This window comes from Saccostrea cucullata, unplaced genomic scaffold (assembly GCF_032062105.1).
Source record: "Saccostrea cucullata isolate Sc308-1 unplaced genomic scaffold, CSIRO_AGI_Scuc_v1 ctg1587, whole genome shotgun sequence".
NCBI classification, from domain to species: domain Eukaryota; kingdom Metazoa; phylum Mollusca; class Bivalvia; order Ostreida; family Ostreidae; genus Saccostrea; species Saccostrea cuccullata.
The window spans coordinates 26538-50132 of NW_026920542.1; the positions used below are offsets into that span (position 1 = coordinate 26538).

General features: G+C 31.0%; 1 protein-coding gene across 1 annotated transcript in view; it reads left to right on the forward strand.

Annotated features, from left to right (window-relative positions):
* Positions 1 to 1318: 1318 nt before the first annotated feature.
* The window catches only part of LOC134250689 (plexin-B2-like), a 43530-nt gene continuing 21253 nt past the window's right edge, over positions 1319 to 23595 (forward strand). Inside the window, exons 1-17 of the mRNA XM_062733059.1 lie at positions 1319 to 1412; positions 6317 to 7459; positions 8781 to 8903; positions 10276 to 10392; positions 10960 to 11063; positions 12175 to 12289; positions 15403 to 15544; positions 15665 to 15758; positions 16311 to 16404; positions 16688 to 16792; positions 16986 to 17078; positions 18425 to 18536; positions 19058 to 19224; positions 19440 to 19579; positions 20004 to 20106; positions 20962 to 21107; positions 21200 to 21394. Of these exons, the coding sequence (XP_062589043.1) occupies positions 6332 to 7459; positions 8781 to 8903; positions 10276 to 10392; positions 10960 to 11063; positions 12175 to 12289; positions 15403 to 15544; positions 15665 to 15758; positions 16311 to 16404; positions 16688 to 16792; positions 16986 to 17078; positions 18425 to 18536; positions 19058 to 19224; positions 19440 to 19579; positions 20004 to 20106; positions 20962 to 21107; positions 21200 to 21394 (2978 nt within the window). The 5' untranslated portion in view covers positions 1319 to 1412; positions 6317 to 6331. The remainder of the gene's footprint in view (positions 1413 to 6316; positions 7460 to 8780; positions 8904 to 10275; positions 10393 to 10959; positions 11064 to 12174; positions 12290 to 15402; positions 15545 to 15664; positions 15759 to 16310; positions 16405 to 16687; positions 16793 to 16985; positions 17079 to 18424; positions 18537 to 19057; positions 19225 to 19439; positions 19580 to 20003; positions 20107 to 20961; positions 21108 to 21199; positions 21395 to 23595) is intronic.

Here is a 23595-nt window from a genome sequence, read left to right on the forward strand (position 1 = left end):
TGTGTTTTGATAGGCAATTCCTTTTACCCAGAGGACCTTTCCTGACCAGAGCGGCTCACAGGCTGTAGTTCACAACCTGTATAAAATGAAGCAGAGACATACACAGTCCAGCTCTTGTCTTTTATTTAACGAAACAATCCGTTTATTTTATAACTACAATAAATAATTTTACACACAATACTAAATATTATAATAAGGATTACTGTGTTACAATATAAACTATCTAAACCTGAAAATAAAATTAACCATCTGAAAACTTAATAATTTTACAAAATCGCGCAAGTCTACCAAATAATCTTCCCTGTATAAAATGAAGCAGAGACAAACATGACAGACACAATCCAGCTCTTGTCTGGCGTATGTCCTTCGTCCGCTCATTTTATACCTCAACTCTTACTCCGATTTTCATCTCCATATTTGGATCGCCTTCAAAATTTCCAATAATTACTTTAACTTCAAATTTGAATTTTTAACTATCATTACTCTGTCCTCCAACACTCTTAGTTTACTTATGCGTTTTAAAAATTACTTTCTGTCTCTTGCAAATTCTTTTAATTTCACTTGGTGTATTTAATTTAACCAACTGACCCCTGGCTACTCAAATGTTATTGGTCACTCCTTCCTCCTAACCAAATACATCTTTTCATAAACAAGAAAAACTGCATTCCAATGATTCATTTCTTGGAACCGTCCGGGTTAAAGTTCAATTCTTAGTGGTTCGCATCTTTAATTGCTTTTATCTTTTAGAGCCCGCATGTGCTATCTCTGTAAGCGGAATGGTGCAAATCCATCAAATATGTTACATTCTTATTTTTACTGCAATTTTTGTTATGATAGTAATCAGCACATGCGCACAAGTACATGTGCATGACTGAGTGCATGGACAATGAGTGTCAATTTTCTTTCTTAGTCCAAATTTTATATGCATAATTTTTGAATGAAATGTCTTGAAGCTAAAAATAAAATTAAAACACAGCTGATCATATAGCTTTAAAGTCAAGACGCATTTGCATGCCCTAATGTCCGGTTCGTGGTGTGTGAAATAACGAATAAACTAGATATTAGTCCAACTTTAATGATGTTGTTTGATAAATTAAATCTTTAAAAAAGGAAGTATATTTATAATCTTGGGAACATGAGATGGTACTTGTGTATATACAGTGCGCTTTGCTGTATTTGGTAGAATCAAAATTCTCAATAACTTTCCTGTTTTCTGACGAAAAATAAACAATTTGAATAAAAATTTTATTGTAAAAGGTTCTACAAAGTGTTTTACATACAAAATACAAAAGTTCCTGAGCACGCATACGTATGAGTGATGCAAATGGCTTTTTAAAGAATATCTAACGAGTTATTGACCCAATTTTCTGACTTTTTGACAGAGCAGGAAGAAATGTTGAATAGTAATACATGTAAGTATATTTTTTCCTATATTGTATGAATTTCTAAATTCAATTTAATTTTATGTATGCATGTACCTGTACTCCTACATGAATGTTAGCCACTGTGCATTTTGTTATACGAAGGGTGATCAAAAAGTTCGCGAACTAATTGATTAACTTTCGTAAAAGAAATTATATATGGTTTCAGTGTTGAAAATTTTTAAACCCGTTAAAAGATTGTGAAAGCAGACATTCGACTTGAGAATGAGCCTTATTTCAACATTATTAATTGATCTATTGCAAATTTGTGAAATACTACTTATAAAGACAACATTTCTGTTACTTGTATTATTAACACTGGAAAGTTTGAGTAAAATGTTATGTACAAATAGAATATACATGTGCATAGAGCCGGAATGGAAAATTCACATGTGAATTTCCTAGACTTTTAAGTTTTCTTAAGCGATAACGTACGTATAATTCAATTTTTACAAAAAATCAACAGAATTTTTCAAATGGGTCGTAGAATAATCAAGATGTGTTTGTGAAACACTGCTGCCCCCGTATAGCAACATAGCAAAGATTACATTTTTCTTAAATGGAAAATTAATATATGTACCAAAGTAGGGTATTCTCACTGGAAATACAAATTTTGTGAAATATGAAAGTAGGCGAAGGTAAAAGTTTTTTTCATAAGTACGGAAATCTTCAAGGTCAAGATAATTAGTATCCATTGAAAAGCCATGCCATAAAAAATACATATGTAAAGTAAGGAAACCCTAGCCCCAACCTTTCAGAAGTTATGGCCAAGGATAAAACTTATAATAAATAGGTCAAACTCCAAGGTCAAGATCAAAGGTCTTGCTATCAACTGAAAGGTCTAGTCCAAAGAATTGAATATGTAAAGTATGAAAGCACTAGCTCTATCCCTTTAAAAGTAATGGTCAAGGTTTAATTTTTTAAAGTAGGTCAAACGCCAAGCTCAAAAGGTCAAAGTTCTCGGTATCCTATGAAGGGTCTTCTCACAAGGATTACATGTACATACTTAGTAAGTGAAGTGTGAGTTCACTAGCCCTTAGCAAAATTAAATTTTTTCATAAGTACCCCCCCCCCCCCCCCGAACTTCAAGGTCTAAAAGTCAAGGTAATTGGTATTCACTGAAAGGTCTTGCCACATAAATTACAAAAACTCCAAGGTCAAGGTCTAAAATTCAAGGTAATTGGTATCCAATGAAAGGTCTTGCCACATAAATTACATATGTAGAGTATGGAAGTTATAGTCAAGGTTAAAAAGAAATTTAAAAGTAGTTCAAACTCCAAGGTCAGGGTCAAAGGTTCAAAGGCCTTGCTATCAAATGAAAGGTCCTGTCACAAGGATAAATATGCAAAGTATGAAAGCACCTGCTTGACCCTTTGAAAGTAATGGTCAAGGTTTACTTTTTAAAAGTAGGTCAAACTCCAAGATCAAGATTAAAGAGTCAATATTCTTGGTATTTTATGAAGGGTCTTCTCACAAGGGTTACATTATGAAGTATGAGAGCTCTATCCCTTACTGTTCAAAAGTTATGACCAATATTGAAGTCTTTTCATAACTACGGAAATCTTCAAGGACAAGGTCAAAAGGTTAAGGTTGTTGGTATCCAATGAAAGTAGTTTTAACAAAGAAAAAATGTATGAAGTACAAATGTTCCGGTATATGTACTGTTCAAAAGATATGGCTAAAGTAAAAGTTTGGAAGTTTTGTGTAAAAGTGGGTCAGACTCCAGGGTCAAAAGGTCAAATTTGGTGTTACCCATAGAAAGGTCTTGTCACATTAAATACACATGTGAAATATGAAAGTCATAGCTCCACTAAATCAAAAGTTATGGGCAAGGTTAAAGTTTTTGTGGACAAACAGACAGACAGACAGAGAGACAGACAGACGGACGGACACGACAAAAACTACATATCTCCAAAACTTCGTTTGTTAAGGGGATCAAACTCCAAGGTCATTTTGATATCATTTTTTTAATATATAAATTACAATATTTCACTGGTAAAAATGTAATATCAAATAGAATTCTCTGAATTTTTTTCACATATATATATGAAAAAAAAAACATGCCACATCTTATTTTTTTCTTACAAAGATAATTATTTTCAATATATTAATATTCTTCTTTTTTTTCTCCTGTACCCTTTAAAAAATGAGTTAAAATAGAATTCATGCGTGCTTTGTACTGCGCACAAAGATCTGCAACGTTTTGCTCATGTGTGAATCACGTGATCTAGGCGGTCACAAGACATTCTCTGTACATAGCGTTCTGTTACTGAAGCTAACGATTAAATTCCATCACAACCCAAGGACTTTGTTTTGGGAGCGTCGTTTAGGATTCAATGTGGATAAACACAGGAATCTGAATTTTTTGTCGTCAAAAAATATAATAATCCGGAAAATAATTTTCCTACCCTCAACTAAAAAACACGTGTATTTTTTTAGTGGAGGGTAGAAAAATGATTTTTCGGATTCTTTTTTTTTTTTTTTTTGAAAATAAAAACTTCAGACTCCCGTGGGATACATAATGGGTGCCTTCAATTTATCATATCTGATATGTTTAACATATTTTAAAATAATTTTTAATTTTGAAATATTTTTAATTATGAAAGATAATTTTTAAATAATAATGTTATTGTTTAGATATTCAACCATTTTTCTAAGTATAAGTTGACGATCATCCATAATTATAACAAATTGCTTAACAAAGGACACATTTCGATCTTCCCCATCATCTCAAGCCACGGTCCGGAGTCTGCATTAACCTCTCTCCTACCAGAATGTGAGAGGGTCGTACATTTTGGCCCTGGTTTGCGACGATGAATCTTCCCCAGCTTGGTTTCACTAGTCAACAGAATAAACATTTTTTAACATCTCCCTTCCTTCGCAATGGATAAACTTCTGGGAAGTCCTTAGTCTTCATAAACCGTGTGCAAATTATCATATCCTACTACAATTGATTAATTTTTCAGATATACTCGTACGTTTAAGTTTACAGCCGTTCGTTGCTCGAGCACGTCTGAGTCAACCATTTTTGTCACAAGTGGTCTAAATATTTACGTCACTTTCACATTGTTACGTCACAAACATCAAGCAAATGATCAGTCTGATTAAAATCAAACCTTCACTGGCTCCTTTTTATTGTTACGGGGTTCTTTTGGTTTCTTATTCCTTGGAAATAAAAGATGTATTTTTTATGCAATTTATTGTAAGTCTATTATTTATCAAACATGGGGTTTTTTGGCCTTCGGATTTGAAAAAAAAACCGTACACTTATTTTAAAAAAATCTGGTTCTAGTATTTCAGTAAATTTTCCATTTTTAGCCTAATAGCAATAACTTTTTTTATTTGGCTGTTGAATTCTAACATTACGTGCTCTGTACACTAGGAAGTAAAATTGAAGTAATTTTAAAAGCGCACTAAGAATAGTTTTGAAGTAGGCCTTTAAAGTTATTTGTGTTATAAAAGGGAAAGTGTAGTATTAATCCTGTGTCAGAACAAAATTGTCGGAAGAAAAACAAAACAATGTGTGCAAAACATTAAAACGACGTAAGTGCTTATACGATAATATTTTTTTAATGTAAATTTCATAAACTGTTTTGTTTTAAAAAGTTCTGGCTATGAACGCATAGAATATAGACTTATATTCTAGTAAGCGTCATTTTGTATAATTTGAATGAATGCATGAGAAATGCAAAAATAAAAAAAAATGTATTTTTATAAGGGTTAGCACTAGGAGTAACAATTTCAGATACGTTCTCGCAAAAATAAGGAATCTATTACAAATCATCGAATAGGACTTTTAACTGCAAAACAGGTTATCTTAAAATTGGTTTTCCCCCTCGAGAATAACGTCTATTACGAGTTAAAAAATAGTTACAAACTGCGTTGCAGTTGTGAGGGTAAGTATTATTCTAAATTACGGAATAAAAAATAAACTTGTCTAAAGTTATATTAAAATTTAAACTTATTTTTAAACTAATGCATGAAAAACAATAAGTGCTTTTACCTACAAAAAAAAAGGCAGGCTTTCAAAATTTAGTTAATTCTTATATTTCTAAGTCTAGATTAGTTTAATCATATATATACGGCTTTTAAGGTTTTGTTCAAGAAAAAAACAATCTTAGATCTACAGAAAACTGTTATTATTTAATGGAATAACGTGACTAAGAAGTTCATGTATTTTTTAAAGTTGTAGGGCATGTGTTGATCATTCAACTCACTTAAACTTCCGGGAAAGAGAAACGTGGGAATGAATAGAACTTTTTTTAATTCATTAACACTAGGCAATGAAAGGAAAAAAATGAAATCCACCTTATTTTTTGCTTTTTTATGCTTTCTTTACAATTTTGTTTCTGAATCACTTAATTATCTTCAATCCTCTACCTTAAAGCTGAACACGACTCGTAAATAGGCATACGCCAGTTTTGATATTATATCATATACTTGGTTTGTTCCCGTTTTGCACACATTTGAATTTCAGGAATAGAGAAAATGTGTGCAAAATGGGAATTTGTCCAGGTAAGATGATTACTTAATTAGTATAGTCTATAGAACTTACGACTAAGACCAAAAACTTTCAGATTATTGTACAATTTTGTAAAATTAATAATTTTCTTTGAAATTGTCAATTTAAAAATATCTTAGCACAGTCTTTTAAAAAAGTTTAAAGTAATTTTCAATATAATGTTAATTAAAAAGTTATATAAATAATTAAACTTGGTCTTAAGTCGTAAGTCCTTTTGTAAAACTGGCCTCTGTCCTTTATATAGGGGTCTGCAGGTAAAGGAAATGGCGGACACATTTCTTTAAAAATTTACGAATCGTGTTCAGCTTTAAGTAATGCTGATTAAATGCTTTATAATGGGAAAAATTATATAAATATAGCTCTTTCATTTTAGTTCATCAAGTTCAAAATGCTGCAAGCTACTGGTCATTCAACAAAAAATTCCACAAAGATGGTCTATTTCAGCAAGTTATCAATGATATTGATTCTTAAATTATCTATTGTTGTGCACTCTGTACCGGAATCAGCATACCAAGTAAACACATTGTTTTCTGTGTCTATTGATAATTTTCCTCTGAGGAATATTGAGTTTGACGATCAAAGCGGCTCATTCCTTGTTAGTGGGAAAAATGTCCTTTATAAATTCGATACGGGAAAGTCTAGTCCGACAGTGACAAAAGTAACTGGCCCAAACTATACTTGCTTTTCCGAATCGGAACTGAACAAAAAGTACTGTGGAGACGATGAGAATATAGTTATGATTGCGACTTCTGATAGTCTTATAACGTGTGGTACTCTCTATGGTGGAATATGTGTAAAGAGGGAAAAATCGACTTTAAATGAGGAGTATTTAAGCTATGTATATCTTGTGTCTAATACAACAGTATCTGCTCTGGGAAAATTAGTTAACATTACGTTGCGAAATGAGAAACAACAAAAACAGTTGCTTTTATTTGCAAAAGCTCAAACCGACCTACCACCATATTCACCAGTTGATCTAGACCGAGTCCTTATATATACTGTTTCTACAAACCTAAAAGGAGGTTATTCTTACAGTAGTAATAATCTGAGAAGTGCCAACATTTTTGACTTGTTATTGAAATGGGATTTTAAAAGTAACACAACCGTTTCCCACAGAGCAATATTTGAAAATGACAAATTTGTCTTCCTTTTGTCCAACCAAAATTTAGAGGGTAAATTAGCCAAATTGTGTAAAACGATTGATGAAAGGAAACCTAAAAAGGTATATGAAAACATTCCAATTTACTGCAAAGATGACAATGAAAATTTTACAAGAGCTGTCTATGGAAAGTTTGTCATTTTATCAAGACAGCGTTATCTCGTCACTGCATTCTCAAATTCTGCAGAAAATTATGCTCTCTGTATATTTTCGGAGTCTGAGCTTTACGATGCCTTCTTAAGGTCAAGGCGACACAGATTTGGATGCCCAAAACACGATCTTAAACCCGCTGATATGATTTTTGGCACAACTTTAAATTTGGGTGGGTGTGTAAACATGTCTTTGGGACAAAATGAGGTAATTTTTGATTTTTGTGTTCTTTTTTTATATAATTTGAATATCTGCTTTTCATTTTCTATAAATTAGCATTAAGGAGAACACTAGCATTTGAGATCAAAATACATGTACTAAACTAACAGAGAAACAACAACAACAAACACTTCTGAATAAGCATTTCTTGAAAGATAAGGAAGCTCTAAACACTGCATATTAAAGAGCTACACTTATAGGGTATTTTTATACAGTTAGAGCGATCTGTCCCTAGAAGAAAGGTTTTAAATTTCGTAATTTACATATAATGGCATTATTTGTAATGAATCAAAATATTTCTTACATTATATAAGATGAAGAATAAGTAATTGAATTCATTCTTTTCAAAAATTTTCCCATTGTTAGTAAACAGCAGTGATTTCTGCTCACGAAATGCCTATTGTCTTTTAACATTTTGGAAATAAGGCAAGTACTCTGTTATAAGTAAATGAAAAAAAGTCTAAATATGCACACCTTTATATGATATATTTTTTTCTCCAAGTACAAAAAGCAGTTTTTGTTAGTGTTTATAGAGTTTCCTTATTATATATGACGTCTTCTTAGAACTGTCTTGCTTCAATACTATATATTTAAGGAATCACTGTCTAGTTAGTATAGTGTGCAAGAGCATCAACGATAGTGGGAAACATGGAATAATTTGCATAACGGGCGAAGACAGTGATTAATTATATTTTCATTTCATTATGAAATGAAATTGAAGATTTAGACTTTAAAAATGTAGACATATCATTTAAATAACACGAGGACTCGCATACCAGTCTCAATAGTCGCCGCTCACTGACGTCAAACACAAAGGTAGCCGTACGAGATTTACATGCATATTTGGCCCCCTTAGCTTCAGACACAGAGACAGATGCGCGCGAGATTTGCATGGATATTAGGCCTTCTTAATTCCTGACCTATTGACCTGCCTAATTTACATTCCGGTAGAATTATCAAGAAATAAACTCCGCTAACTTTCACAGAATTATCATAGAAAAATTAATTAATCATGAAAATATTCAGGCATGCCTCTCTTTTTCCTTCCAATATATTCAGAAATCTTTTAAGTTTTCATGTTTTTTTTTGTTTTTTGTTTGTTTGTTTGTTTTTTTTTGCAGTCTTCCTAAATAAAATTCTATTATATTTTAAAATCTATAGTAGAAATTTCTTCGAAATTCTCATTATAAATTATAATTTTCTTCCAATAAATAACTTCATTACAGTTATTTACAGATATACTTGGTTCCTATTTTCATGAATTTTGAGATGAAAAAAGTATTAAAATTGTTTTTTTTTCTATGTACAGGAACCTTTACCTGGCATATATGATGCCATCAACATGGGGGAATTTTGTAATGATGTAGCGAATGGGATACCGCAATTTGGGACAATAATTGGATTATTACGGAATAGATTAATCCACTCTTCCGTTTCCCTACTCTGCGCGTCCAGTGCGTCTTTGACGTCATAGTGGATCTCTTAGTTCAGTAAGATCATACACGGTAAAAACGGGTAGTATAAAATCATAAAAACGGGCCATAATATGTACATGGTAGGGTATTTTGTAAATTTCAGAACGCAAAAAATATTTTTACATGGTTGTTGACGGAAAAGTTCTGTGGGTTTGTCTTATTTCGCTTATTTCAGGAATGTGTGACGTCATAGTTGGGTTTTCCCATACTCGAGAAATGTGAACATGACACGTTTTTCTCATGATCATGACTCGTTTAACTTTGCCCCGTGCACTATTGAGCTCAGCTTCACCAATCGATATTTTTACAGTTAATCAATACAATGACGACCTTGAACTTCGACGTAAATTTTCAAATATTGAATGATAGGATTTTTTGCAAATTAATTTTTTTTATGGTTTAAGTTGTCCTAAAAAAGTCGTAAATTTCCGTCTCCAGATGTGGTGTTACAAAAGAATCTTGCTTTTTCGAATTTTTAATCCTATTCGTACTCTAAAATATTTTAAAAGACACATTTCCGCTGGTATATTTTTTATCTATGGTGAAAAATTTCAATTATCGACCGAGTAATGGACCAAGAAACACGGAGAATAAAAACTCCGCTCACACACTGTGGGGTATAGTATTTGTCACTCAATATCTCAGAAATAAGTCTAGAAACCTATTGATATGTCTGCTGTATAGTATGTAGGACATACTAAATATGATATATACAAAATATGACAAAAATTAAATGACAGGTATTTTTTCAGCTACAAGGTCCTTCATCCCCTTAAACAATAAAATGTTTTCTTTGTTTGTTATTACTGGGATTAACGGAAGCAGCTGTTGCAGAAAAAAAATACACCGTAATAACAAACAAAGAAAGAAATGTTATTGTTTATATTTATATCTGTTCAAATAATCATTAAATCTAGGATTAAAAAGATTAATTATTGTATTAATGATGCAAACATCTTTACACGTTTCATTGATGGAACAGCCACTGATCAAAAAATCTGTACAGCCGACATGCCGATTGTAGTTCATGCAGTGATTAACGCAATGAGTTTTCTTAAGAAATAAAGGAGGAAATATTCAGCGGATGTAAATATAAGATAGTGTTGGATAGCACATTTTATACAAAGCCTGTATTGAAAAAGCTTTGTTGTGCAAATTGGTGTCGTCAGGCAATCATATTACAGGAAGTTAAAATTTGCACCATACCCTCCCCATAAAAGAACAAAATTTTAGGGGTTGAAAAGCACAATCTATAACCTGGGATATAGTTTTGCTATTTGTGGAAAAAAAAATTATGGGATACATTTTAAAAGGAGTTTTTCTTTTCAGACATATTTGGACGAGGCACTTCAAGTCCACTACATAGAAGACATAAAGATTGACAATACCAGGATAAAATCTATATCTAATGTGAATGGAATACCTATAGTGCTGACAGAAAATAAGGTTAGTTTCAGATTGAGCATGATTGCAACACATTAATATCAGACGATATGTGTCGTCTTAACAGCAAATTATTAATTGATAACTGTTTCTTTATTATGTTGAAAATCCAATGAAATGCCTCATTTTTTGGTTATTAGCATGTTCATTTTGAAAGGAAACTTACTTTTGAATAAAATTCAAAATATTATTGCCCTCAATTTATTTTTATATTTTATACTATGAATTTTATCATCATTGTTTTAAGGATATGAAATTAATTGTCATCAGAATTTGACATACAATTATTAGTAAAGATATTCATTCCCAGTATAGTAACTTCATAAAAATACTTATACAAACAGGAGAATCATTTATTACCTGTTTCCTAAAAACAGGCATTTCATTTAGATGAATTTCTAGACTTGTGCAGAATTTGCATCACATATCTGAAATTTCTAAATCTTTGCATTATTTCTTTCGTTGATTTTCTTATCAACCGCCTAAGTTAACTGTAATGAAATTGATTTTTCTTGTAAAAATAAGCACGTTAAGCAAATTAAACATCATCAACTATATTTGTTATTGTAGATCGTCAACATAACTTCAGCAGGGTGTGAAAAGTTTGTTGGAAGCTGTAAGGATTGTATGCGAGCTAAATCTGCTCAATGTGGATGGTGTATATCAACAGAAAGGTATAATATATATATATATATATATATATATATATATATATATATATATATATATATATATATATATATATATATATATATATATATATATATATATATATATATATATATATATATATATATATATATAGATAGATAGATAGATAGATAGATAGATACAAGATATTTAAAAATGCATCCCGAATTGAATTGGTTAACCTCTTAAATACGCCATACCATGCACTTCATCACATAAAATCACTGATGGTATCTGTAGAAAATATAACAAGGCTCCATGAAATGTTTTTTTATTATTAACATGTGATAGAAATGAATAGATTTCTAATGTTTGCTTCATATATCGTAAATAAAGGTAAGGAAAAAAAGATGCTCGATTATTAAATTTGATGCATGACAGATAATTTGGTTAACGATGTGTCAGACAGATTGTTGTTTGTATCTTTATTTTTTTTTAATGAAGTGATTTCTATATTCCATTTTTACTATGACGTGTAATTGTAGCGTTTGAAACAATATGTTCCGATGACTTCTTTTTAAATATTTTAAATATATTGATAGATATATTTAATACTAATTCAATACACAGAATAACAATTAAAACAGTTCACATATTTCTTTTTAAATCTTCGGTTAACAAAAATATTTACATCATAATCGGTCTCTTGCCTAGGGATGAAAAATCTCACAAAAAAACAAACAAAAACAAAAAGAGTCAAATAGAAGCTGTGTTTGAAATGACAAAAGTTTACTTTACTTTACAAGAAAGGAGATAAAGATAAACTGTATCCGTATAAAACTACATGTAAATCCGAATTATATTTTCAATTATCGTGAAATACAATGAAATATTTATTCAAAGGTCAATGTCAGTGCATTTCAAACGATGGATGGTTTTAATATATGTATATACTATTGAATGTGAAGAATTTATTTTTATTTTTGTGAATTGTTGGATTCCTTTACATGACCTTTGTATAAACATACTGGCTACTTTATATATTAAGTATGATTGCAAAAAAAAAAAAATAAATAAATAAAAAAAAATAAATAATTTCTTTTTTTAAAAATAGAAAAAATCTAAATTAAATTAAAGAGTTCAATATATTTTTAGTTGCAGTGAAAGAATGGCGTGTAAAAATTACCCAAATTTTTGGCTTCCTTCTTTAAAGAACCAATGTTTGGCGATTGACTTAAATAGAAGTGCAATTGAAGTTGATTTATATCAAGTAAGACATTTTTAATTTTATACTTGTTAGATTTTAAGCATTTATGTCAAAATTGGAATATAGATAACGTAATAAAGGTTTTCTTATCATTCTTAAAAAAACAAATTAATATGTTTGTTCTTATATTTTTATATGTATGTAAAAATGGATGTTAATTAAGGTTTTCTGCCTGTCAGTCCACTGGGTTTCCGTTCATTGTCTTCGCAGTAGTTGCACATACTGAATGAAGCATATGGAGATAACGGAAAGTATTCAACATCAAAAGTTCATAAAACAATACAAAATAAGAGCAGAGGAAACAATTGCATAATTATATCATAATAACATTATATGTATATAATATACAATATATATAATATATCTTTTAGCTATTGTTACAGAAGAATACATTTTATTTCAATTTAGAGCCCATAACAGACAAGTTTGAGATTATTAGATTGATTCGTTATGTATGTTCTATTTAAAATTTACTTTTCATTCAGGGAAGTACATGTAGCATCGTTTTTGAAAAATCAACTCACCTCAATAAGCTTGAAAAGCGAAAAAAAAGGAAAGAAAAAAGAGAAAGTATTCAAACTCGGAAAAATACTTTTCGTATTTTTTTTTGGAGGGGGTCTAAATTCTTCGGTATAATCTTTTTTTTACTCACACATACTTCTGTCTGGGAAAGGTTGGGGACCCCCTCCATTGACTTACCCTGATTTTACATGTACGTGCCTGCAATTGAATACTTTTGAGTGATAAAGATATAAAACTTTTTTTAAAGATTTATGAGTTTAATATATAATGTGGGGGGGGGGGTGCTTTGAGATGGAAGGGGTCTGTAGAAATCGCAAATGCTAAATCGCCGATTAATGAAAGAATTATATCATTAAGCGGATTAGCATGTACACTATAATTGCAATGATTTGTGACATAAAGCGTTTCATAACAATGCTAAATGGTATTTGTAGCGGTTGCAACAGGGCTTCCGGGGGACAGGGGGAGGGGGTGTGTTGAATTCTCCCAGGAATATTTTGACGCCCGAATGGCTCTTAGTTTACTTCATCTCACCAACGGCAGCAGGGTAGTGGGTATGTGTGCGCATGACACGAGTGTTGTTTGGTTTCCGGCATTTTTGCGCCACGAGGATGTTCCTCGGACAGGAGTACAAAACTGGGAAATCTCTGTATGTGGTTGTAAACGACAGCGACGTCACTAAAGAGTTATGATTCCGGAGATTCTTAATTGTTCAAAAATATTTACAATAAAATTTGAATACCCATACTTCATGCACATGGTAACTTCTCGGGTCTAACTTAACGACAATGAGAACTTAGTAGATATTCCAAGATTGATATCACTGACAAAATTCATACAATATACATTATGTGGACAAATCATGATTCTATCGCCTTAATTTGCTTGATGCGTTCATTACAAATTCTTTCCAATCTTATTTGATCAATATTTGAAAGATATGAATCTAACTACGAGTATTTACATGTAATATTCAATAAAAGAGTTATACAACCATGTGCCCTAGTCTCTGCATGGGGGGACTTTTGAAAAGATGTGATTGTTTTTGCTTTACATATATTGTTTATGGTATTGTTTACGAATCTCTGTGTACCTTTACTTCGTGAAATTGTTATCTTATTGAAATGATTATAATTTGTTAGAGATAAAATTGTTTCGTGTTAATTAATACTGCATATGAACATGTATATTAAGAATATTTTTTGTGTTCGTTATTGTTATAGAGAATTTTAATTCATAAATATATAAATATAATAAAGAAAATAAACTCTTCACAGATATTTTTTCCAAAACGTTTTATGCAATTATCGATTTAGCAAAGACTTATGTATCGTAAAAAAAAAAATCAAAATCGCTATTTTAAAAGTACAGGAATTAAATCTAAAAGATGGTTTATTTAGTTAACACATACAAGAAAAGAAATATAGAAAAAAAAACTTAATATATATCTGAAAATTAACATATTTTGAAACATATAAATTTTGAAAGTTGCCGATAAAAAAATGATAACGTTATGTTTACATCGCGATGTCATGCCGTCAAGCACGACTTTTGCGGAATATCATGCCATTTTTAAGAGGCTCCTGACTAAAAACTAAAAGAGGTATTGGAGAAATTTAACCTGTTTTGGAAAATATGCATTATAGACATCTTTAGAAAAATCCCTTATTAGATTCAATCACAGGGCCTATTATAAACCATAACGACTCTTCTTCTTTGTTATACAGATTTATCATAAGAATATCTAAGTCATGTTCTGTTTTTTGTTACGATCGAGCAATACGAGGGACGTTCAATAAATAATGTCATCGGGGCTCGGAAAGAAGCAAAAGACGCTTTTTAATGATTTAGTCTTCATGATTTTACTTATTAATCTCTTTTGATTAAAATAGATGTCCGTTAAAGTTTTTATTTAATTTCTGATTGTATTTAGAACACATTTTTGGGTATGACCCTTAGTATACTGGAAAATAGCAGATCCAATGATTTCCTAGACTTGTTTTTTTTCTTTCTGAAAGGTGGTTTTTCAAGTTTGGAAATAGAAACAAGTCAAAAAGGTAAAAGATCTAGCGAATATTGTTAATGTGAAAAAATATCAACTTTCTTTTTATCCCCAGAACTCCTTTACTCTTCAGGGGTGCAGGGTTTGGACGCTGTCATGAAGAAATTTACTGTAGTGGATTCCTGATTCTAGGTCCTTCCTCTAATAAACCTTTCAATTTTTTTGCAAAAAGATTGCTTTCTAGACTCCTCCAAAAATTAAACTGTCTCCCCAGATACGAAGTTGAACAACAGTACGACTAATATTTAAGAAAGTTGCATATAATGAGAGAAAGTCTAGCTTAATGTCATATGATTTCCATGTTGTATGTCATCGAGCTAATGACATTATTTATTCAACGTCCCTCGTATCTGACAGAATTATGCAAAAATATTACTCCCTCTTAAAAAACACAAATAATATCATAGTAACTTGTAACTATTGCATAAGAAAATATAGCCATTTCATTATGTTGAAAATATTTTTTTAATGTAAGCCTCATCTTGTAAAAAGGGTTGTCGCCTTCTTATCTTCAATCAAATTTTTCCTTCAGAAATCGAACGTGACTGTGAATTTTATCCCTTCAATTACATCTACAAGAGATATGAAGTGTCTCATGGAAGAAATGTATCTTCTGTCATTTCAAGAGAAAGACATTTTGAAATGTTTGATTGATTTTAGTGTGATTAACCCAGGTGAGCCTTGAAAAATAGATAACGGTTATCAAAATGATAAAATGAAATATGATGCGATTATAAATTTGATTAAATATTGCTATTAAAAATGAAATTATAATAAATATATTTTTATTGTAGTTGATACTGGAGAAAAACAAATAAAAATTTCATTGGGGGAAAATATTATTGCCGTTACTAATATTTTGCTTTATCGATGCTCAGATAGGAAAAGGTATGTTTTATAATTCTTAAGCAAAAGGCTAGTTTTTGTGAATTTGTTCATTTCTTCAGAAAATTCAGAAAATGCCGCAAGACGGTTGTGGATAGATGGGGATATTCTATGGTATTTTTTTCTGTTAAGTCTTTTGAAAAAGCACCCTTGATTTTCATGTATTGTTTAGTTGAAAAAATCACTGGATTTTTTGAATAATTGGAAACCAAATTTTCTTATACATGAAACATAGGTATCTCGATGATTTTTGAAATGTATCTTCTTCGCACATAATTACTATAGTACTGCGTTAAACATAATTTATGGAGATAGCGAACAGTATTCAAGAACAGAGGTCCATAAAACAATACAAAATAGGAGCAGAGCAAACACGGACATCCAAAGTATCAGAGATGGGAACAGGTGCCATGGAGGAGTGAGCATCCCCAGCACACTAAATACAGGAATACACCTTGAATTTAACTTTAAAGAAATACATTAGTTCAGAAGGGGTGTATAAGACTGACTATATCTGGGATTAAATTAAGTTTAATGGTTGTTTTTGAGTTACAGCTGCTGGGATTGTACGAAAAATAAGAATACTAGATGTTATTGGTGTCCTTCTGATGCAAGGTGTTCAAATACTACAGCCAAATGTAGTAATATGGTAAAATAAGGCGAATTTTATTCAGATTTTCATTTTACGTATAATGCAATATAGGTATTATACCTGCATACAGGTAATTTTTTTCTGTTTTTAAGGTTGGTGTATCTAGAATAGAGGTAAGAATATATCATGCTTTTCATAATAAATTAAGCTTTAAACAATGTACACATTTTTTATTTAAAAGTTAAAGTATGGATAAAATGTCAAAAATAATTTCTTGAGCGAGAAAATTATTGTTTTAACTTATTTTAAATGGATAATAAATTGATGATGATTTCATAAGATTTCTTTTTACCTTATGAAGTCGTGCCCAGTGATCCTTAACAGTACACAGCAGATTCCATCTGGAAGCATCCTCAACATTTCTTTTCAAGGAAATGCTTTACAGGTAAAAATCCTCGAATTTTCTCATTATTTCACATTTTCAAATTTTAAGAACTGGAAAAAAAGGTTTTTAAAATACATTAATACTTGCTTTAGTTTTTCATACTAATTACATAATCCTATTACTCTTGGTATAGTTTCTCATAACAAATACTTAAGGTATGAAAATATATTTTATGATTTCTAATTTTCCTTAGAGTGATTTAGCATACCAGTGCTTAATCGACGAGAAAACCTTCAAATCATCATGGGACATTATAAGTAATTCACTCATTTGTGAGAATATACAGGTATTGAAATCTACACCTTCTTTCATTTGCATGTAAATTTTGAGTTCGATATTACAAAAATTATTTGTTTTAATTTTTAGAATTTTCAATAAGGGTGTTATATTAAAGAACACTTTGAAAATATCTCGTTTATTACCCCTTGAAAAAGATTCAATGTGTTAAATTAGATTAAATACTCTTCAGAGGGACTTTAGATAACAAACAAACAACCAAAAGAAAAAAAATCAAATTAATAGTTGATTGTAAATGTTTTATCCCATTCGATATTTTTTCTCTCGTATAGAGACGTCGCCATATACGATATTTCTAATTTAGACCTTAAAGAGGGTCACTTAGCAGAAGAATCTTTATCAGGTAAATACCTGCCGTTCCTAGGGACTGTTGCTTGACAATTCTCCTTCGAAAGGTTCGCAACTTTCACATTAGTGGGCTGATTATTTAGCGAAGAAACATAATATCTATTTTTATTGACCCAGGTCAGTCGAGGCCGGATATGAACTCACACTCTTACGAACATATAGCAAATACTTTAACAAATGAGATGCCGTCACGGTCTTCTTAATAATTAATGTACGTTTTGATACATGCTTTGTTAGAAGTGAACTCTATAATAAAATGTGGTGAGATGAAAAATATCTAAATGGGGATAATTTAAAATTATCTATGGAAATAAATAAGAGGATCATTTTCTTTGACTGAATGAACTGGTCACGGCAGTCAAGTCATGGGGAGCTCCTGGAATGCCTGGAATTTATTCTTGTTCACCGCGTTCCCTCAAATACCGGAAGACTCAAAAAGATATCAAATGTCTATTTTCTAGAACGGAGGTTCAAATCAATGTTCCATCGAAAAGACCTTTACACTCCGAGTTATGTTAAACGGTATGCGTTGGCACTATTAAAAGCTCCAACTACTCAATATCCTCGAGGGCCAAGTGCAGGTGTAACGTTGAAGTCCTTCAACTTCATGCAGTGACGTCTGTATATGAGTTCTATAATTTTAAATACACTTCTTGAAGGGGACTACTAAACAGTAAACAATCTATAATTCCAGCTCAAGGTTAGATAAAAATATCTCTCATGGATAAAAACCGTGATTCCGTTGAAAGTCCTTTCCGGCCAGTATGAGTGAAATATTCTCAAGAGGGACGTAAAGCATAAAGTTAATTTAGTAATAAAATAACCTTACTTATTCATCTCTATGCTTATGAATCAATGAATTCGAATAAGAATCACTTTTTAACAAGGAGAGTAAACCCCCCCCCAAAAAAAAAAATACAGACTTTTTTTACTTTGATGTTTCTCTAGCTGTTTGTTTTGAATAGATAATAATTATTTTGCCCTCAGATATCTTACATTGAAAAGACACCAACAAAAGAATTCAAAGTTCTTTTCAAATATGGTTCCAGTCTCCCATTGGTTACGCTAAATTCATTTGAAAAGGCAACAGTGCTATCAGGTATAATACATATGTAAAGAAATAAATTGGCAAAATACGGGGAGCTTAAGGATAGATGACACAAACAAATCTTGTCAAAAATTGTCAAAATAACAACTTGGGTCATGTTTTAAAGAATAAAATGAATAATTTTCACCGCGTAGTTTTTATTTTTTTTTTTATTCAAAATTGCACAAAAATGGAATTTGAAGAGAAAAAAGTATTTGTATAGAATAATATTGATGGTTTAAGAAGGGCAGCATTACAATTTTTGCAGAAGGTTTTCAGTTTCTTTATATTCTAGAAATTTATCATGTGCATCATTTGCAATGAAATTAGATTAAAAATTTTTTATACCAATCCAGGCTTCCATTTTTTGTTGATATCATCTGTCCTTAAGCATTATAATGATAAGAAGATTTCTGTGTAAACTTTTGTTATTTTGAATAATTTGTCTTTCAAACAAAATATTTTGCTGAGACAATGCAAAGTATCTAGATGCGTTTTAATAATTATTAGTTTTTTTTCTTCTTCCAACCTAGCTTATAAGTGTGAATACCTTTCTCCTGATGCGTCAGACTGTAGTAAATGCCAGTACTTAAAGTTTTTCAATGGATATAACTGTGTTTGGTGTGGGGAAACCAATGGTTGTGTGAATAATGAGAAATGTACAAAACCACAAATCTGCCCAGCACCCGTAATAACAAAGGTTTTTAATAAATTAAATAATAATTCGCTACAGCATCAAATCTAAATCAAGATACTCAGTAATAATTTCACATGCCAAGCTGCTGAAATTCTTGAAGAAATACTAATTTGTCAATTCGATTGGAACATTCATCTAGATAATTTTTAAGTCTTTCATAGCTTTTTGAATAATTCATCAAACTGCTTTTCACACTAATATTAATTCAAAAATTACAGATTCACCCTAGAAATGGTCCCATAAATGGAGGAACAGTAATTAGAATTGAAGGGAAGAATCTAGGATTATCAATATTAGATATCCAAAGCGTTTTTGTCGTCGGACGAAACTGTTCTAACATCAAATTTATAAATCAAAGGTAGGGCTTAGAGTTACTTTAAAGTGATTGATTATCAACCATTACGCATTTTTTTCAATATTGTGAAGACGTATTATTCGTAAATAGTTGTTTTATATGCTCAAAAGATATCAAAAGAAGTGTTAAGAAGAAAATATTTGCCTAATGTATCAAGGAAAAGAATGTCTTCTTGTCTTACAAAAATGTAGTTTAAAAATAACGTTCTTGAATAGAATTAAAATCTGAAAAAAAATGAAATTGTTCTTATGAACGAAAGAGAAATTAAGAATTGAACCCTAAAACGTTCACTCATGTACACAGATAGTAAGTATTCTTTGCTTTTCCTTTCAAACACAAATACGTTTTATACATGTCACATTAAGTTGTTGTATATTGCCATATACGATCAATGTGTTAATATATTTGTTTCATTATATAAATAAAGTATTTGGTGTACAACTGGTGATGTAAATGATACAATTAGTGGTGATGTGATGGTAAAAGTTTCTGGACTTTGGTCCGTAACAACTGTGAAGTTTGCCTATAAGGTAAGCCTTTATTTCAGTTTCACTTGTAGTACTATGGCGATCACACGAGAAACCTTACCATCATCTGAAGTTGTAACGTGCTTACGTCACCGTCACGGTTGGTTGGAAACCGTTCTTGTTTCTCTCTTAGAATGAAAAAAATGGTATTTGGTGGAAACTTAATATCAAAATGCACATAAAAATTTAGGCATTTCAAAAACCTAGACTTAATGTCACTTCCGCTAGCAGTACTATGAAAACAAGAAATTCAAATCAACTGTGGATATAAAGAAAAAACGATGTGCATCAAGTTGAAGTAAAATCTTTTATCAAGCCTGACATCATTGATAAGTGTTTTCGGCTTTTTACAAATTTTCCATTGTGACGTCAAACATTTCATGGTTGAATTAATTGTTTGAATGGTCGGTTTTAGTGCACCATACGTGTTTTCAGTTCCTAAGTAATAAATACTTTGCAGATGTTTTCTTGACTTTTTTCCCTTTAGTATATACAGGACTTTAAAGAAACCATGAAAAAGCCATTGTTTCTTATAATATGCAGATAATTAACTTAAACGTTGTGTGTAGCCAATATAAATTATTGCATGCACAATGCACGAAAAATTTTCATAATTTCAATATTCAAAACTCTTACTCTCCTTTTAAGAAAGCCTATCACTAAAACATAAAGTTAACGATACAGTTAAATCACATTTTCCCAAGGATAATTATAGATAAATATAAGTCCAATTTTTACAGTATACGTTTAAATGTTTTACTACCAAACTGGCATTTGTTTTCTATTATCGATTCTATCATCTGAAAACTTATTTTACAATGCAAAACGATTATTTTTGTTATATTAAATTCAATGCAGGAACCGAAGTTAACTGGCATCTCTCCTACGTCTGTAATAAAATCTGGTGGAAGTTCCATACAAATACATGGCCAGGACCTTGATATTGGAAACAGAAATTATGAAGTTACCTTATCACACTCACGAGAATCTGTATCATGTACCATGTAAGCATATACTCTACAAATACAAACCTTATATTCTTTATAAACATTTTATTCGTGAAGTTTACTTTTTGAAAATATGCTAACTTTTTTAGAGACGTAAAAGCCTCCGCCAATGGAACGATTGCTTGTGAGCCAGGAAAATTTTTCAGTTTAGGACAGCATTTCGTCAAAGTTGTGTTCGATTTAAATACTACGAAGACATTAGAAGGAAAGTTTTTATATGTACTTCCTGATCCTTCTATATATGGAACGATTCCTCCATTAAAGGATCTGAGAAGTATTGAAAGGTAGTATGTGTTATTATTATGTAAAATTTTCCGAGCCAGGATCAGAAAATTTAAAAATTAATTTAAATAAAACTTAACTGCATACTCTACACAAAGGTTAATACGTGCAATAATTAATTATTAGCAATAATTAAGTTTCCTTCTCAGCTTTTGATATTTTGTACTTTTATATAGAAATTCACAACAACGAAATTTCACTAAAGTGTTGTAGACAGGAACATTTATCGCTTAAGGTTCTTTTTGAACCATAATGAACATCAAATGATCTTGCAATGACTTTGTAAGAACTGGATATATTGGTAAAAACAACGAGCTTTACGATCAATTTAACAATACATAAACAAGTCCATGATTATAAACTTTGAAAAAATTACCTTTCAGAAGATTAATGTTGTTTAGATTTTTATATATGGAAATATGTTTTTGAGCTAGAACAAAAAAAAAAACTTTATTTTTTGGTCACCTGTGTAAGCTCAAATTTCTTGTTTTGTTGAGTAAGGCTTCCTCTTCCCAAATTGAGAATTTCATGGCCCCTCGGTCAGGGGCTCAGGTGTTAGGGCAGGGCTCTATTGATTATACATGTATATTGAAAATATATTAAATCTTTATAAATCTTTTTCTTAACTCTGGGCACAAAACAAATAAATTACATAAAAATAATGAGGGAGGATGCCACTCAAATTATTGTGAATTTCATGGGCCCAGGCTCTGGGGTTCTGGTGTTGGGAGGGGCTCTATTGATTTAAACAGGGTGTTCCATGAGCTGTTTTACTGTGTTGCTCCCGACATAGTAAAATTTTCTCCGACACAGTAACGATTAAATTTTATGCTTGCGACACAGTTAAAAATTTGCCGACACAGTAAAGATTTGTCGACACAGTAAGATATGTGAAAATCAGAAAATCCAAACTTATGAGTTCTCTTTAACTTAAACTTTAATCAAACAATTATACCGTCTTTCAATTCTAACAGGTAGAGCACTTACTAAGGGATTCACCTTGCGTAATCAATTATCTCCTAGACCTTCGTAGGACGTTACGCATGAAGGAACAAAGACAAATAATTTGTTTCAAACGTCTATGTAACGGTTAATTGGTAGCTGCATTAAAAATACATTGTTTTATTAAAAAAAAAAAATTAGATATGTCTTTTCTATAGAGCCACGACTCTAGAAATGTTGGTACTGTAAGTCAAACATAACATAGTACCAAAATCATGTAATAGATAAATTGTTTTTAATTTTCAAGGAACTCTAAAAAGTATTATACTGTTCGATAAAAAAAAAAGACAAAAAATCACAACAAATGACTTTCAAAAGTGGTAATTAGTTCGTGTTTTAAGGGTCCTCCACACCATGTGACCTGTGAGGTATATAGAGAAAAAAATCTTTTACTTCCGGTTTTATCGATGTTTTGCATGAACGATTTGGCCTAACACCGTTTGTAAACAATGAACACATGGCATGATCACGAAGTGACCGATGGAAATGGATGTGCAGGTTTTTTTAATAAAAGAACAACAGACGTCTTGGATTATGTTACATAATAATTCGTAAACAACAGGTATCGGTGGGTATGACCGGGGACCTAGTATGACGAGAAACGTTCAGCAGGAATGTTTACGAAACTTTCCTAAGATTGTTCATAAGAAATTTCCTAAGATATATCTAAGAAAATCATCGTAAGATTATCCTAAGGTGTTTTTCAAAGTTATCTTATGATTATCCTACGCTAAGACGTCTTAAATCATTATGACATAGAAATACTCCAAGCTTTTAACCATTGTCATGGATCAGAGAGTTGTATTTTTTTGCTATATATAATGCTACACGTCATGTCATCATAATGAAAATATTTAAAAGAGTGAAAATAAAAAAAAAGAATTTGATTTTGTTAAATTTATAAATATAAATCATATATTCTTAATTATTAATTATCTAAATTCGACGATACAGTAATATTGATTACATTTAAAATTAAATAGAGCGCCATTTGATCATTCAGAATACTTGAACGATGAAAAGATGAAAAGTGAAAAGTGCGTCAATTTACATGAGTGAATCGGAATGCAGCGCAAAATCGAAAGAACTGGAGGAACCCATTCCCCTCAAAGACTAAATCATTCGCAAGAAAAAAATGTGGTAATAAGTGGTTATACTCCAATCTCACCTATCAACACCTGTGAGGTCACCCGGTAAAACC